Genomic DNA, 16,987 nt, shown 5'->3' with positions numbered 1-16,987 from the left:
TTTTACAGTTTCGAACAGAAGTCGTAAGGGTTAATACAATATATTGGCGTTATTTTGGGATATTGTCACGCCTAGGGTTTCAAGTATTAATTGGTGCTAAATTGATAAAGCTTAAAGCAACAGGCACAGAAAAAAACAAACCTTATATGCATGAAAAATAATAATAATTAATATTTATTTTGGCTAAAGTTGAGCCGTATTTCAAGGACATTCAGGATGGGACTGACCGGGGAGGAAAACTTGGCCTAAAAAACCCGTAGGGCACTACTCTACAACTAAATAAAGGACAAAGTCCCTGACTCCCTATTGCTTGCGTTGGACTCATCCAGCAAGGACTGGGTTTAGAATTAAGGTTTAAAACTGGACAACAAAATTAGATTTTGTGTTAAAGCAAGGAATGCATTGGAAACTTCCATTAAAAAGCATTGCAATATGTGCAAAATTCCAAATCCAAAGGCTACTTGCCCCCATGCATGTGAAGCCGTGCACCACTTGTCTATCTCCTGCACCGCTACTACACCCTAAAGCATTTTTTTTTAAAAGCAACCCCAAAAATTGCTTTTTATATTTCAAAATTACCTCCTCTCCTCTCCTCTACTCTCCGGTTTTCTTTCTAGTCTCTGCTTGTGTGGTAGAAGCCCCAGCTGGGGTGGGTGTCCACCATTTTAAAACTCGCTCTTTATCAGAGAATCCTGCCCTTAACTCCTATAAATTCAATCCTTTTGCAAGCTCACTTCGCTGTGTCCTGAGAAGAGACAAAGATGAAGTGTTTTGTGGTGTCTCTGCTCTTGCTGAGCTGCTTCACCACTGTTTTTGGTGAAGAGGCTGAGGCTATCATCGATGGTGCGCTTCCACCGCACCACCGTGGTGGCTCTTACCCCCCGGTAGAAGCCCCCGCTCCCAGTCACCACCACCACCACCACCACCATCACCATCACCAACCCCCTACTCACCCTCCTGTTCACCCTCCCACTCACCCACCGCATCACCCTCCCGCTCATTATCCTCCCAGCCCCCCTCCGATGCACCCACCAGTTCATGTTCCAAGCCACCCCCCAACTCACCCACCAGTTCATGTTCCTAGCCACCCTCCGACTCACCCACCAGTTCATCCTCCTATGCACCCTCCAACTCGCCCACCAGTTCATGCTCCTGGCCATCCCCCCGCACACCCGCCAATTCATTTCCCCCCTAGGAGTCTTGTGGCCGTGCAAGGTGTTGTTTACTGCAAGCCCTGCAAGTATAGAGGGATTGCTACCCTTTTGGGAGCTTCACCACTTTTGGGTTCGTTTTAATATCTCAAACTAATACTATCCTATGCATTTTTACTCATTTCAGTTCAGATCTGAACCTTTTTCACCACTTAAAACCTCTCTGCTTTTAGGGTTTTATCTCGAATATGTGCTTACATGTTTGAATGGATGGATGGATGGATGGATGGATGCATGCATGCATATTTCCAAGCATATGCACACACATAAGCTTTCGTCCTTTTTTCTAGCTGCTGACACTATGCTTTGTGATTGTTCTGAAAACAGGTGCCACTGTGAAACTACAATGCAACAACACCAAGTACCCACTCGTCGTACTAGGCAAAACAGACAAAAATGGCTACTTCTTCATCCAAGCGCCAAAGAAGATAACCACGTATGGAGCCCACAAGTGCAAGGTGTCTCTAGTTTCATCATCCTCGCCTACATGCAACCTAGCAACTGATCTTCACTTCGGATTGAAGGGTGCGATTCTGAGGCCCGAGAAGCCTCCTGCTGGGCTCCCACCCCCTCCATATGTTACCTTCTCAGTCGGACCTTTTGCCTTTGAGCCTGCCAAAAAAGTCGAGTGCCCCCGCTGATCATCTGAAGTCTTGTCTTCACTTTGTGCTACAGCTTTCTAGGGTTTCGTAGTGCCGTAAATTTGGGTTTTCCCACTGCATGCGTTGTATTGTACTGTAGAGGTCTGCGTGACAATAAATCTTATCTCTCTACATGTTATATCAATAAATAAATTATCTTTCTTCTTTTTAATCTTTTCCTGTTTTCTTTCTTCAAAGCAAATTAACGGTCAAAAAAACAACTGTGTCACTTATGGCAGACATGACATGGAAACACTTTTTTTTCCTGGGGAAAAACGCTAGAGTCTGTAGCCAAACAGTGTACTGCCACCGATTTGTGAACTGTGCTTCATTGCCTTCATCCACGTCTTTCTCTCTCTTTCAACTTTAAAAATTTGAACTTAAAAAAAAAAAAAAGTGACATTTCTTATGCTATGTTATTAACGTACGATATTTTCTCTGTCATTAACGAAGGATATTTAAAAATTAACACAAAATTTAAATATTTATAGTTGTTATCATTTTTATTAGAACATAAATAAAATGACATAAAAAGTATTTATAAGATAGAGTCTATTATTTAGAAGTCAATTTTTTTTAAATATATTATAAAATTTGATTTTAAAAATTATTATAGCTCATTTTCAATCAAATTTTTATAGGAACTAAACTCCAGTCTCTTTTTATATATTAAAAATAAAAATCCGATATATCTGATTCATGAAATATATAAAGAAAAAATTATAAAAAAAAAATAGATTAGTTAATTAATTATTTTAAATTTTTGTTTTTTTTTTAATAAATTTTAATTATATTTCATTTTCTTTCATATTTTGTATGATAAAATTAAACATTAAAAAATAATTTTTCTTAATATTTGTTTTCCTTTTCTTAGTTTTTCTCATGAATCGAACAAAATATTAAGATTTGAAATGAAAGTCCAAGAGAAATGTTACTCCTTGACCCACTAAATATTCTAATTTGAAATGAAAATAGAAGAGAAATGATACCCATTGGCCGACTAAAGCAAAAAAGACCTCCGATGTTCACCTTATCACCCTCGCATCCATCATCAGACTACCAGAAAGCCCCCTGGCCCAGATTGGTTGTCGTGGACAGTGGCCAAAGCCCATTATGGTCTGTTCAAGAATTCAAGAATGGTCTGATACAAGTTCCATTGCAGAAATTCAGTGGTATGCAACAAAACCAGGTCCTCCAAGAACAGTACAGAGACAATAGTTTTCACCCGTAAAATAATTTCAACCATTGGTTATGTCCAAACGGAAGCCTAACTAAGCTCGATCGTCCTCTCGAGTCTTCACCTTCTTTCACCAAAATTCAAGAAAAGAAGATCACCGGAAACTTCATCAAACGGGAAACCAAGAAACTGGTCAAAGACACAGGAAAAGGAGAGACATGCAATGCTAATGGTACGAGCAATTTGATTGAAATAATGAGAGTGTTGGCCACAAAAATTTCTCCACCGAAAGTGCTTTTTTTTTTTCACTTGTACAATTGGCATCATGAAAGGGCCAAGTAAGGAAACTGAGCACGAGAAAGAGAGAGAGAGATGTAAAAGCAAGACACATGTTTAATTCACTTCTTGAAAAGCCCTTTTGATGAAACATCACTTCTTCCCTCTCATCATTTTTATCGACACATCTTTGAACTTCTTCCCAAGATAAAAGAATCCACGTACAAAATTATCTGCTGGGGTGAATTAATAGTTGAAGTAATTTACTTCAATTTTTTAGTTACTTGAATTTTAATGATGGCAATGATTCCAATAATGAATATAGTTGACATTAAGGACGCATAAGAACATTGGATGAAAGGAGAAAAATCAACCATGGAGTTTTCTAAAAATTCTATGGATGTAAGTAAACGAAGATTAACGGGTCAAATTTAAGCAATCGCAAATTTCTAACATTAAATGACCTATTATTAAATAATAATAAAAAGGTATATTATTGCGATAGATTTAAGCATGCAAATCAACCAACATACTTTGTTATAAAAGCCATTTATCTATAAAAAAAATTAAATAATCTTTTGCGATTGGTTTTCTTAATGAAAATGATTATTCAATAAAATAGTGCTATTATAATAGATACTAGTCGATACAAATAGTAATATACATAATTGTATTAAAAATAATTTATTTGTCATGAGTATGATTTTTTTTTTATAATGGTTATATAATAAATATAATATGGAGATGGATGAGATAATATAATGATGATTTTTTTTTTAATTCTATACAATATTAATAAATTCCAATTTATAAGAGAATATATTTTTTAATCATAACATTTTTAATATTTCAATATTTTTATTATTTTCATAATAACTTTTTTTATCCATTTTTAGAAGAAATTATTTAAAATATTAATGTATTCTAAAATATTTTTAAAATTTAATTGTCTTGTTGTATGATATTGATAATATATTTTATTTATATTTTAATCAGAATTTGATAAATAAAAAAATATGGGTTTTTTTTTATAATTTCTCATATGATAGTTTTGTAGAGAAAAATCCATGATTTTTAAAAATGTCATATCTTTAAGAAAAAAAAAACTCATAATTTTTGCCAAATAATAATAATAATAGTAATAATAATAATAAAATTGATTTAAAATTTTCATATATTTTTTTTTAAAATAGATGTTGCATCATTTTTTTAAACTTTTCATAATTACTATCATAAGATATTAATTATCACTTAATAGTTAATGGCGAACCTATATTATTTTTATTATAATATTTTTTATATTATAGATATTTTATCATTTCTCTTCCAATATTTATTTTTATAGAAAAATCATAAAATATTATTAATATAACATTCAAATATATCATAATTTTGTATGATCTAATTCAGTTAAAAGTTTCATAAATTTTTATAATACAGTACTAATTAAATTTGATTTTTAATTTCTATTTCTACTTGTATATTTTAAGAACAATGAAATATTTATAATTCTTTCTTGTCCTTTCTATAATTTCTTATTATATTGTAAATAAGTGTGAATTTAGAAACCCAAATATTCTTATGTGAGATATCACATATGTGCATTTTATATTCCCTGTTAGGAGGGTTTAATTCCTAAACTAATGAAATTTGTATTTTTTTTTTTTAATTATTGGACAATATTTTATCTTTTAATCATATTTTCTTAATGGTTAATGAGAATAACATTTTCAACAAATTTAGGGGTTCCATTTTGATTGGTAGCTTGATATATTGTATGTATTAGTTAGCCCTACCCTTTTTTTTTTTTTTGGTCCTTTTCTTTGTCCTAATGTCTTGCCTCTTTAGTTTTTTAAACTTTTAATTTAAAAATTACATTTTTTTTTTGTTGCTAATTTTTTTTTCTTTTTTTCTTTTTTGGTTACTCAGATTGAGTTTGGTAATCTAAGAAGTGTTATGGAGTTAAGAAATTTTCAACCAATTCTCCTCTACATATTATTAAACTTTTATTATTTACCAATAAGTTGTTGGTGTACAATTTGCATTAGTTAACACTAATCTTTTCTTTCTATTGTTTCCTTTTTTGTTGAAAAAGATTTCAATGCTTGAAGACATAGCTCCTTCACTCTTTCACTTAGATTTGTTTCGGATATTAATTTAGTAGAAATATTAGTTAATCGATTTTAGTTTAACTATGATCTTGATTATAAGCTTTTAACTCCTCTTTAAGGAATTAGAGAAATGAGTTCCAGTATAATTGTAAAAAAAAGTAAAAATAAAACTCAATTTGATAATGAAATATACATGGATTAAAATTAGTTATGTATAGTTTGAATAATATTTGTACTATAATTTTTTTTATTAGTAAAAAACAACTTGTAACACAAATATTTATGTTACAAGAGTATAAAAAAGATTTAGTTTAGTTCAAATGAAATATTTAATTATTTATATAATTAGATAAATTAAATTATTTTGTTTGGTTGGAAAAATGTATTTTATTTAACTCTTATTGTATTATGATATTTTAATAACTTATTTGTTAGTTTTATTTTATTTCTTTTAAACCGATGATAAGATTTTACTTAATATTACAAGTGTCACGTAAAAAGATATATAATCAAGAAAGAAGATTTACAGAAAAATATATAAATGTAGCATTTAAGGTTTAGGTTTTGATTCTTAAAACTTTGTGGATTGAATGAACATTTTTGTGGTGGAGGAATAATTATTAAAATTTATCCTAGTTTCCAAAGATGTTATTTAAATATTTAAACATATTTTATATTTGTGTATAGATAAATTTAAATTTTTATTATGTTCAACTATTGAGGGTTGGGGCGTTGGTAATACATAGGTAGTCCACACAATTTGTGCCAAAATTTTATCATCCAAGTTTTAATGATAACAATGATTCAAATAATGGGTATGGTTAAACATCAAGTACACACAAGAACATTGGTTTTATATGGATAAACCATTGATAAAGTCGGTTAGAAACTAAGTGAGTGTAAAAAACCATAGGCCGATGTAATGAAATAAGTTGTACATAGTATTAACTGACCTGATGCGGCTACTCCCAAGGATCCAATATCAATCAACACCTAAACAACCTTCCATGTCCTCAATTAGCAACACATGTTCCTTAGCAGATGCCTTAACCTTCTATTAAGGCTAGCAAATCGTTGAACCTTCTATTTTGTCAAAATTTCTTTCAATAGTGGTTTTGAAAACTCTAAGAGATAGGGAACCAAGGTAGAGACATGACTATCTTATTGTACATGTTTTCCAACTTTAGAAAATTCTATTTTTACATCAAAACCCTAATAGAATATTTTAGAGGAATTTTTTAAAATTAAAATTACCAAAATACCATTTAAAAATACAAGAATCCTGATATACCCTACTCTTAAGGATCTAATTTCAATCAACATTTAAATAACCTTTCACATCCTCGAACTAGGACCACATGTTTCTTAGCAAATGTCTCAAACTTCTATCTGGATTAGTAGATTGTTGTATCTTCTTTTTTGTCAAAACTTCTTTTAAGATTACTCTTAAAAATTTTGATAGAAGGAAAACTAGGGAAATGAGATGACTATCTTCTTGTACTTGTTTTTCAATTTTAGAAAATTCTATTTTTACATCAAAACCCAAGGAGAGTATTTTAAAGGGATTTTTTAAAATTAAAATTACCAAAATACCACTTAAAATTTTTGAAAGGAGAACCAAGGTAAAGAGATTACCATCTTCTTGTACTCATTTTTCAACTTTAAAAAATTCTATTTTTACATCAAAATCCTAGGAGAATATTTTAAAGGGATTTTTTAAATTAAAATTACCAAAATACCACTTAAGTTAGGGTAATAACATGTGAACGCATGTACGAGACATTTGAATGCCCACTAACATGACGTTTGATCATTTATAGACATTTAAACGCCCCAAGCATGATGTTCAAACATCCAAATTTCAATTTGCATACTTGACTCAATTTTTCGATAATCCTTCCAAAATTTTACCTAATACACATGTAATAATCCTTTCTTATTCTCTAATACATTCAATGTATATATAGCTTGAATATGAATCAACTCTGAAGTAGCTCAAACTCGATTCCAACCCATAAAATCCTCTACGTCCAATTTAATATTATAATAGAATAAAATTGTCAAACTAATATAATGCATCAACAATAATATTTATCAACCCAAATGAAAGAGCCTTGCTAAGGTAAGTAAACATACTATTTAAAAGAAAAAGAATGTGGGAAATTTAATGGACAACGAAAGCAGCTTTAGAAATTAATGGTACAAGGAAAATATCTTTTGTCTAATTAAAAAAAGACAAAAACAACCATAAATAAGTTCAAGATACGTTCAATTCATGGGGCAATTTTCACTAGCCATCAAAAGACAATCAATTGTAAGGAGCATAGCATGTCAAACCAAAAGGCCCAAACAAGCTTACCATTCAAGTCCCGCCATGTAGTCCAAAAATCCAGAAAAAATTGACCCAAACTCAAAGATCCGCACAGGATTTCCTGGAAGCACACAGCATACATACACGAGAAAAACCATTAGCTGGGACTTGTCTGCTGGCTTCTGGTCTAAGAAAATTGCAACAAGTCATAATGTGGACCTTTTTTTATATCCACGGGAAGCTTCGTAGAAGTCATACCCAATTCATAAATATCATCCTCACCATTCCCATCAATTGATATCCCATTTTTCCATGAGAATTTTATTTCTTGATATTTTTTCCCCACGATTTCTAATTCTTGGTAGTTGCCTTGAGTGGCGGCATCTAGGGTTTTTCAATAAAGTTGGAGTCCATCCCATTAAATCATCACTTGGACTTGGACCCCTGAAAAAACTTACACAATATTATAACAACAACAATAATAATAACGATAATAATACATGTTTTGATCCTTAGATCATCATTTTTTTCCCCAGAGAAGTGTAGGACTTGATGAAACGTGGTCCCTTCCCCCTTCTACTTTCCACAGCATTTGCTTTCATTTTAGAAATGAGAATTTGATTCACCTCTCATTTTCACTTTTTTTTTTCCCCCTTAGAAAGATCCCATTTAGTGTCAATTTGAAAGTGGGCATATATCAATATGCATGTTTGACTTGTGGGAAAGCTGTATGGTGCACTAATCAAGATTGCATGTCTCGTCTCTCACCTCTCTAAATTGGTATAGTTCAAAAGGCTTGCCATTTAGCCTTAGCTTTTTTCTCTCCACTTCAAAAAGAACGACTATAAAAGGACACCCCCACGCCCATTTTAGGACAAATTCTAAATACTTGTCCTACTACTCTCTCAGTGCATCCTTTGATTTTAAAAGCATACCTTTACTGGGATTAATGGAATTTATGCGTGAAATACAATCTCTTGTTGGAAAAATTGATGATGCAATCCTGCATATGTTGAATTAGTAGTTGAAAAATATGTAGGAGAAGGGGTAAAGTTCTTGTGGGTGACTGACTTACTACCCATTGCTTTGATTTGGTCCATCAAACTATAATGAGTTTGAGATGGTATCATTTTATTGAAGTAGGAGTGATCTTAAAACTTAAACTTTTTGTATGATAACATGGCATTTAAAATATGAGATGAAGTTGTAGAGATTGAAAATGGGTGACATAAGAAACAAGGGCGTGTGATATTATGGCAGAGTCAGCCAAGATGAAGGGCCCTGCTAGTCAATGCCAAACATTGAACTCTTTTTGACTATTTCCTCACTCCCACACCCACACCTCCCTTCTCATCTGGTCTTATATTCCAAACAGCACCAATGGCATGTTACCACTTGGGGCTGTTACATCTTATTCTTTCTACCACGCGCTTGTGTGGGGAGTGGGATACTGTCATGGGTTTTACACATCAGCTGACAGGTCCACTCTGGTTTTTTAGCCATTGGAGGGTGTTGGGCACGCTCTAGGGAGGGAAGTGAGTGGTCCAAACTCCAAAGTACCCCCACCAAAACATTTCTTACCAAACCAAAAGAAAGTAACAAAAGACTCCATGGGTGCCAAAGTCTCATCCTATTCTCTCATCAAAGCCTCTCTCTTTCTTTTTCTTCTCCTTCTTCTTCTTCTTCTTCTTCTCTTCAACTTTTTTTCTTTTTTCTCTCTGGGAGTCTCGGAGACAGACAGACCCATCAATGGAAAACTCGCCAAAACCTCTGGAAGGGCAGAACCCAAGTCTCATACCATCTCCAAACAGCCACAGCACCAACAGTAGCAGCAGCAGTAGCAGCAACAGCAATGGACTCCACCACCCGCCAACTCCCAAACCCATTACCCGATCCGAATCAAATCCTTACCCGACAACCTTCGTTCAAGCAGACACCTCCTCCTTCAAGCAAGTGGTCCAAATGCTCACCGGATCCTCTGAGACAGCCAAACAGGCCTCGGCTTCCAAACCAGTCTCCGATCCGAGGACCCATATTCCTCCCATCAAAACGGGGGCCAAGAAGCAACCAGGGTTCAAGCTCTACGAGAGGAGGAACAGCCTCAAGAACCTCAAGCTCAGTCCTCTCATACCTGGGTTTGTTCAGAACAATTCTGGGTTTTCGCCGCGGAAGCCCGAGATACTCTCTCCTAGCATGCTTGATTTTCCGGCTCTGGTTTTAAGTCCGGTGACGCCGTTGATACCTGACCCGTTTAATAGATCTCCCATGAATTCTTGTAGTTCTTCTGCTTCTGCTAATGCAAATTTGGATTCTGAAGCTGAGGAGAAGGCGATCGCAGAGAAAGGCTTTTTCTTGCATCCATCGCCGGCGACGACCCCGAGGGACTCCGAGCCTCGGCTTTTGTCTCTGTTTCCGGTGACTTCCCCCAGAGTTCCAGGTTCTTCGACTTCTTCTTGAATAATTTTTACGCTGATTTTATGTAAGAATATAATATTGGCATTCACGAGGAAAATGATCAATTTGTAATGGGATATTTGGAGAGAATTGTAAAATTTGATCTCTGTTTCTTTTTTTTCCTTGGGTTATGTTTGGTTGCCGAGAAAAATCTGATGAAAAAAGAAAAGAAAAAGAAATTTTTTGTGTCTTATTAATTACTTGTGTTGTATGCCGTGTTGTTTTCTGGTCAATGAAAAGCTCAATTATTTATTTGGACCAATTCAATGGCATCCTTTTGCTTCTTCTCCTTCTTTCTCCCTTCACTAAATTTCCAACTAATGAAAGATTAAATTCAAAATCTTGCCCTTCTATTTTTGGTCTTATTTATCAATTATCATAGAGTGGTTCGATCCATGAGGAGGAAGCTGAAAATCCCGAGAGGTGTGTTCCCTTATTTTATTTTATTTTTCAAATTTTCACGAACTACTATGCATATATATATATATATATATATATATATAAATATATGAGAAATGAGAATTCTCTCTCTCAATCAATGAGTGAATGAGTGAGATCCAATTCAGTTGCATTTACTTTACAGAATTAATAAGCTTTGTAAGAAGTGCATATGAATTGGGGAAAGTGTGTAGCAGTGGGCAAAGCAACTGAGCTAAGCTAGCTGTGGAAGAAAGAAAGAGAGAAAGAGTAGATAAATGGGCAAGGAATCTTGACCCTTTTGTTGTCTTTCTGATTGATGAAAGGGCCTGTGGGAAAAGATGCCCAAGGCAGGCAGGGCATTCTATGTGCTTGACTTGTAAGCACTCTCCACCCCTTTTTTTTTATCTTAATCATTCATACTTTGTACCTTTATCTCTTTGCTATTGGGTTGTACTACTGTTTCTCAACTTTTTAAGGGCATGCTGTGGATCTATCATCATTAATGAAAAATAAGCTTCTACCTATTAGTGTCATTATCCCATTTAAGGTCTTTTTCTACTATCAAGCAAGATAGCCTCTTGGATATTATTGTCTATGAGATGAGATTTTTTTCTCCATATTAAGAGAACGTTCTTTGGGATTCGGGTTTCTATTGCAAGCTTGAATTGCTTTTTGTACCATTACCATTATGGTATTAGGCTTGTACAGGCAGGCTCACTGAGCCTTTAAAATCAAGAGCATGTCCATCTTGGAGATGAAACTGACTCACTGAGCCATTTGACTCTTCCATTTGAGATCTTTCTATATAGTCAGGCAAGAATTTGGGGATGACTTGGTTTGATGTACTGTATGTAGCCTTGACCCAATTGGAGGAAAATCTTAACAGGAGGAGGAAGTTGTTTAATTGAGATCCATAAAAATTGGGGATGACCCATTTGGGTTTTCAGGGTTCTCCCATTAATACAAGGTTGAATTGATGTAAAGGTTATCATGCAAAGGTGGTTGTTCTTTCTATGAATCCAAAACTCTTTTTAGAGGTCTCCGTTTGACTGAAAAGAGACCAAACTGTAATCAATGGGAACATGAGAAAGTGAAGGTGGGAGTGGGGGGGGGGGGGAAGTGGGACTTGTGATGATGGAAGAAAAGAAAAGCAAAAGAAAGAAAGAGAGAGAGAGTGTGTGATGAAAATAGGAAAGCCAGAAAACATGGTGGGGGTTTCCTCTTGTGCTTTGTTTGCTTGTTTGTCTTGTTCTTTTGTGTGGGTATGGTTCCTGTGGACTTCGGACCCCCAATAAGTTGGTGGGGCATTAATTGGAAATTTGAAAGTCTCATGTGCAACTGTTTAGACACCCTTTGCCTAGCCCTCTTTGCTTGCCAATCATCACTCCATCTTCTCCCTTCCCCTTTAATGCTAAGATCATCTGTCTTTGTTTCACTAACTCTTTCACCGGGATGAATAAGTGGTTGCCATGCATTTATTACCTCATGTTGCAGAAAAAAAAAACTCAAGGATCCAATCTCATGCGATAACAAGTTGTCATCTAAGGTGTTACAAGTTGATGGCAATTAAAGAAAAAAAGAGTTAATGATGTGAAATTTAGATTGTATTCATTCACGAATGATGTATTTATAGAGCTAATTAGGAGCAGTGTTATGTTATATCTTATCATTCAGCTTTGCCATCTTAATTTTTCAGTCACCATGACAAAACATTCTAACCAGTAAAGAGGTACACAGCAAATTTGGTCTCTGCCCCCCTGGGTGGGTCGTTGTTACCTGTTAGAAATTGAGAGGCTTGGCAAAAGGCAAGATTTGAAAAAGGACTTCCAAGTTTTTTCCAACCAATTTTATTTGATTTTTCTCAGTGTAGGGATGGGTTTCCTGATTTCTCATTGGAAGTATTCTGCCAGAGTGTATGGGTCAACGGTTGGCATCATATTCAAAAAAGCATAGACAAATTTAATTCAACCATGGGACCTGCCAACGCCTGTGAGCCATGAGTCTCGAAGTGCTGGGGATGGTTGCACTCAGACTTAAAAAACACTAGTTTGTGTTTGGTCCGATCTTTGAAGATTATGGGAGCTGCATTAACATACAAACATAAAGCATCATGGTGGAGGGTTAATGGAAAAGTGGGCTACACGGCTACACCACTGATTGATGTGTCGAAAAGAGAGATTCTTGTGCCAAATTGATATTGATGTCAGCAACAACATATGAAGGGAACTACTGACCTTCACTTTCACTCACAATTTATAATTTGGGGATATATTCCCACCCTCAGATTCCCTTTCATCCAAACTTTGTACAACTCTTACTCATCTTTGTAAATAGTAACCATGAAATAGAGAATAAAAATGACATCAATTTTATTATCATTTATTAATGTGTTGGAGGACTTTAAAAAATAATAATAAAAAAAAGGAATATGAAAATCATAACTCATCTTCATTAGGATTTTAATTCATTTCGGTTATATTTGGATTCTAGAAAATACTAAGAAAAGAAAAAAAAAATAGAAAAAAAAATGATGTTTTCATGTTTAGTTATCTTATGAAAAATATTAAAGAAAATCAAATAAAATTTAAAAATAGTTATAAACTTATATATTTTTAAATTATTGAATATTTATATCAATAAATTAAAATAAGTAAAATGAATTCAAAGTAACAAATAAAAATAATTTATTGATTTTTAATCTTTTTTTTTTCTTTTACTTTTCCTTTTACATTTTCTTTCCCTCAAAATTTTCGAATCTTTATATATATATATATATATGATAACATGATTTACCTTCATTCTAATCTTATTTACCAAACGCACCCCTAGTTCTCTGTCCAATAACCTTTTAAATGATTAAAATCTAGTTTAGTATACCCTCTTTATAGTTGTAACCAAGGTATTTGAAATTAAAGGATGGCTGTGGCCTAAAAGTTCTTTCCACCAAGTAAAGAAACTGAATGCTTTGGCCAAATCCTTTCGAAAAGAAGTACATTTAATTTTCTACATTTATCTTTCTCACATGTGACAGAAGAATTTGAAAGATACTCAAATTGTTTATATTTAATTTTTTTTTATATAGAATTATACATGCCATAGGTTTTAAAATCATGAGAATTCTTTTCAATTTAAAGCGGATAATATTTATTGATAATATTTACGTTACTGAGTACATGTTTTTTAAAAGAGTTTGTTTTGAGTTTTTGAAAGGAAAAAAATAAAAAATAAAGCTTCTGAATCAATTAAGGACAAATAAAATATACTCTGCGACTCCCAACTGTGAAAAATTAATATTGAACCAACTAAAAAACGTACCAATTCGCAGGACCTCACCACTTGTGTGTCAAAATTATAATAACTTCTGTTATTAATTATGTTAATATAGTTTTCCAGGCATTCACTGTATATCCTGATCAAACAAAAGCGACAAAGACAGAAGCTGCTATTTGAGGTGGTCACGGTGTCATCCAGCATTGTACCATGTCTGCACCTTTAGGGAACAGTTTTTAAAGATGATGTTGTAAAGTACATGTGCCTGTGTTCATGACTTGATCCTATCATACGCAATTTGCTACTAAAAGATAAAAGAAATCAATGTGACTGGCTCTACATGTAACAGTTTAATAAGGAAAACAATGGAAATCCAGGTATGGGAGAAGGTTTATTTTTGTGGATTTTTGTTTTAATTTTTCAGAAACATGATTGATAGAGATATATGTAACCATTTTAGGAATGCTTTATGGGATTCTTGTTCCCTTATTAATTGTACTCTTTCAAATTATTACACCCAGTTGCAGAGAAGTAGATGGGAGGAGGAAGAAGACATAGGGGAGGTTCATGCATACATGCATGCAAGCAAGCAACCATAGAAACCCTAGCTAGCTGCTGAGATTTTTTTTTTTTTTTCTCATAAAATAATACATATTATAATGGGAATAATGTTGGGGAGAAAACACCACATCATGTAAGATTAAAAGGAGTGAGATTGAAAAGATTCATACATACTGATCAATAATGGACATTATCTGGTTCTTCTTCTTCTTCTATTTTCTTTTTCTTTTCTTTTTTTTTTTTTGGCCTCTCTTCTTCTGTGGACTTATTAATTTCTTCAGTCTGTGAACCTGTGACACTTTGTGATGACACTGCAACCACGTCTGTAAGGATTAGCCCTTCCACCTCTCCTACAGTTGTAGTATGAGCGGCCACGACGGTTGCATGGTACTTGGTTCCTCCTCAGAGCTCCATAGCTGATGTACCTTCTGCGTTGGGCCAGTGATCGTCGGTTAGTCTCCGAATCCATCATCATCTCGTCGTCTTCATTGATACAATCACCGACTGCACCGTCGCAGGGAGCGAAGCCATCGGTGGCATTCACTTGGGTGCCATCAACCAACTGGATTTGGCTATCATCCCAACTATCATCTGCAAAGGAAAATGACTCCACCACCAGGACAAAGCCCAGGAGGAGGAAGATGAACCCAAGTCGGAGACCCATTTGGGGTTCCAAGAAAGCAATGAGTCGGAAGGGAGACAGAGGCTTGATTGCTTCTGTTGACGCTTATTCTCTACCCTTCCTTCCTGCTAATGGAGAAATAAGGTAGGAAAAGGTGGTAGGAAGATAAGTTTACTGGTATAAAAGGCAGTTGGTAGAGCTAGAAATTTGGAGAATATGATGTGTCATTGTCTTTTTGTGATTTAACCTTAATTTGGGGCGTCCGTTTATTACTCATTTCTAATGGATTTTGTTCATTAAGGGATGTTTGTTGGGGTTTGTGTGATTAGCAGAACTTGGCTAAGGATGATGGAAAGTTTCTAACCGCCAATGTACCTGTAATTAGAATCTTAAACCAAATCAAAATTGTCGTACATGCTCGTATTCCCATGGGTGCAGCTCCAACCTCGTTACACTGGACCACCTTGCGGTTTGAGTGTGTTCTTGGGCAAACTCAAGTCTCAAATCCTAACACACGTAGGCATGGTTGTTTAAAACTTACAAATTCTAAATCAAACTTTATAACATCTCTAAGAATTTGACCTCTAAATGATTTACTCTATATTACAAATTATAAATATTTAAATTATGAGATAACTTTCAAATATTCTCCGTTAATAACATAATATAAACAATCTATTATATTATTTTTATATTACCTTTAATCTCTAAACTTAAGAATCTATTATTTTTGTCAGCTAACTTATCATCTCTTAAAACCATACAATCCGTTTAGCATTAAAATACCAACTTCATATTTACGTATTTTTCTAAACTTATATTATTAAAGTTCTATATGATTCGCTAAAAATAATGTTCTAATGCCCTTGCCGTTTTCTTCTTGGTACAAACTTAATAATAATGGTTTCCAATATTTGTTTAAAAACAATATATACTAAATTTTATTAATTTATATTTTGTGTTATGTGATTAAAAGGAATAAAACAAGCATACATTCCAACTTGTAAAAAATATGAAATATACACTTTTTGGACAATTTTTTTTAATTAATTTTTTTATTCATATACATGTATATCATTTTTAATAATCTGAAGATTAATTTTGCAATTGTGTGCGTCTCTTTGTCACAAATATTTCTTATATTTTTAAGAGTCTGTGTTGGGCTGTTAGTCGCTAATAGCTTTCCTTTGGGCTAGAACATGGCCTGGGAGCTACGCTTTAGGGTTGGGTCCATGGGGGTACGGAATTCAATTCCTTCGAAGTCCAGCCTTTTGCATTTGGCCCAATTTTTATACCTGTCGATGGAGAGCTCAAAGCCCAAACTTATAAATTCATCCGAATTTACATGGAATAAGATAATAGATTTAGACGATATTTGTTTTTTTATTTAATTCTAAATAGAACCTTAATGTTTAATAGTGTTAAATATTAAGTTATTTATTTTTATAGTATTTTATTTCTATTAAGTATTAAAAAGTAAAAAATATATATATATGTTATTTTTTCTATTTAGAAAAAATTACATATTTTGACTTTTTTAATTTAGTAAAAAGTTTATAATAAGTCATAAAAAAATAGAAAAACAAATAACTTAAATTCTGAAAATAAATTACTTTTACTAAAAAGCCAAAAAAACAAACATTACATAACTTAATCATACATTAATTCTCATATTTTGATTGATATTTTATAACGATTTCATTCGATCAAATATCGACTCCGCTTTCAAAACAGCTTTTGTGGAGCGAAATAAAAGGTTGGACCAACCAACGTATGAATAGCATGATCAAGCATTACATTATCTCTTTCTTGCCCTATGGGATGACAATTTCCATAGAAAGTTGGAAAAAAAGACCAACATTTCAAAACATCAAAAGATATTTTTTCATCTTTGAATCTGGCACGTACCGAGGAGAAGGATTACACCTAAAAT

At 33.6% G+C, this 16,987-nt stretch overlaps 3 protein-coding genes across 3 annotated transcripts; 2 read left to right on the top strand and 1 right to left on the bottom strand.

The window, feature by feature from the left end:
- Positions 1–661: 661 nt before the first annotated feature.
- LOC117922861 (non-classical arabinogalactan protein 31) lies at positions 662–2,024 on the top strand. The gene is made up of 2 exons (XM_034841047.1): positions 662–1,284; positions 1,539–2,024. The coding sequence occupies exons 1-2, from the start codon at positions 762–764 to the stop codon at positions 1,850–1,852; spliced, it is 837 nt and encodes a 278-aa protein (XP_034696938.1). The 5' UTR covers positions 662–761; the 3' UTR covers positions 1,853–2,024.
- A 7,337-nt stretch (positions 2,025–9,361) lies between these two features.
- LOC117922846 (VQ motif-containing protein 4) lies at positions 9,362–10,453 on the top strand. Its single transcript, XM_034841033.1, has one exon. It carries the CDS (start codon positions 9,477–9,479, stop codon positions 10,182–10,184), a length of 708 nt encoding a protein of 235 aa, XP_034696924.1. The 5' UTR covers positions 9,362–9,476; the 3' UTR covers positions 10,185–10,453.
- A 3,881-nt stretch (positions 10,454–14,334) lies between these two features.
- LOC117924259 (protein RALF-like 19) lies at positions 14,335–15,204 on the bottom strand. Its single transcript, XM_034842851.1, has one exon. The coding sequence runs from the start codon at positions 15,094–15,096 to the stop codon at positions 14,710–14,712; it is 387 nt and encodes a 128-aa protein (XP_034698742.1). The 5' UTR covers positions 15,097–15,204; the 3' UTR covers positions 14,335–14,709.
- Between the last annotated feature and the right edge of the window lie 1,783 nt (positions 15,205–16,987).

This window comes from Vitis riparia, chromosome 10, assembly GCF_004353265.1.
Source record: "Vitis riparia cultivar Riparia Gloire de Montpellier isolate 1030 chromosome 10, EGFV_Vit.rip_1.0, whole genome shotgun sequence".
Classification (NCBI taxonomy): domain Eukaryota; kingdom Viridiplantae; phylum Streptophyta; class Magnoliopsida; order Vitales; family Vitaceae; genus Vitis; species Vitis riparia.
This window is presented reverse-complemented; position numbering and strand designations above follow the sequence as displayed.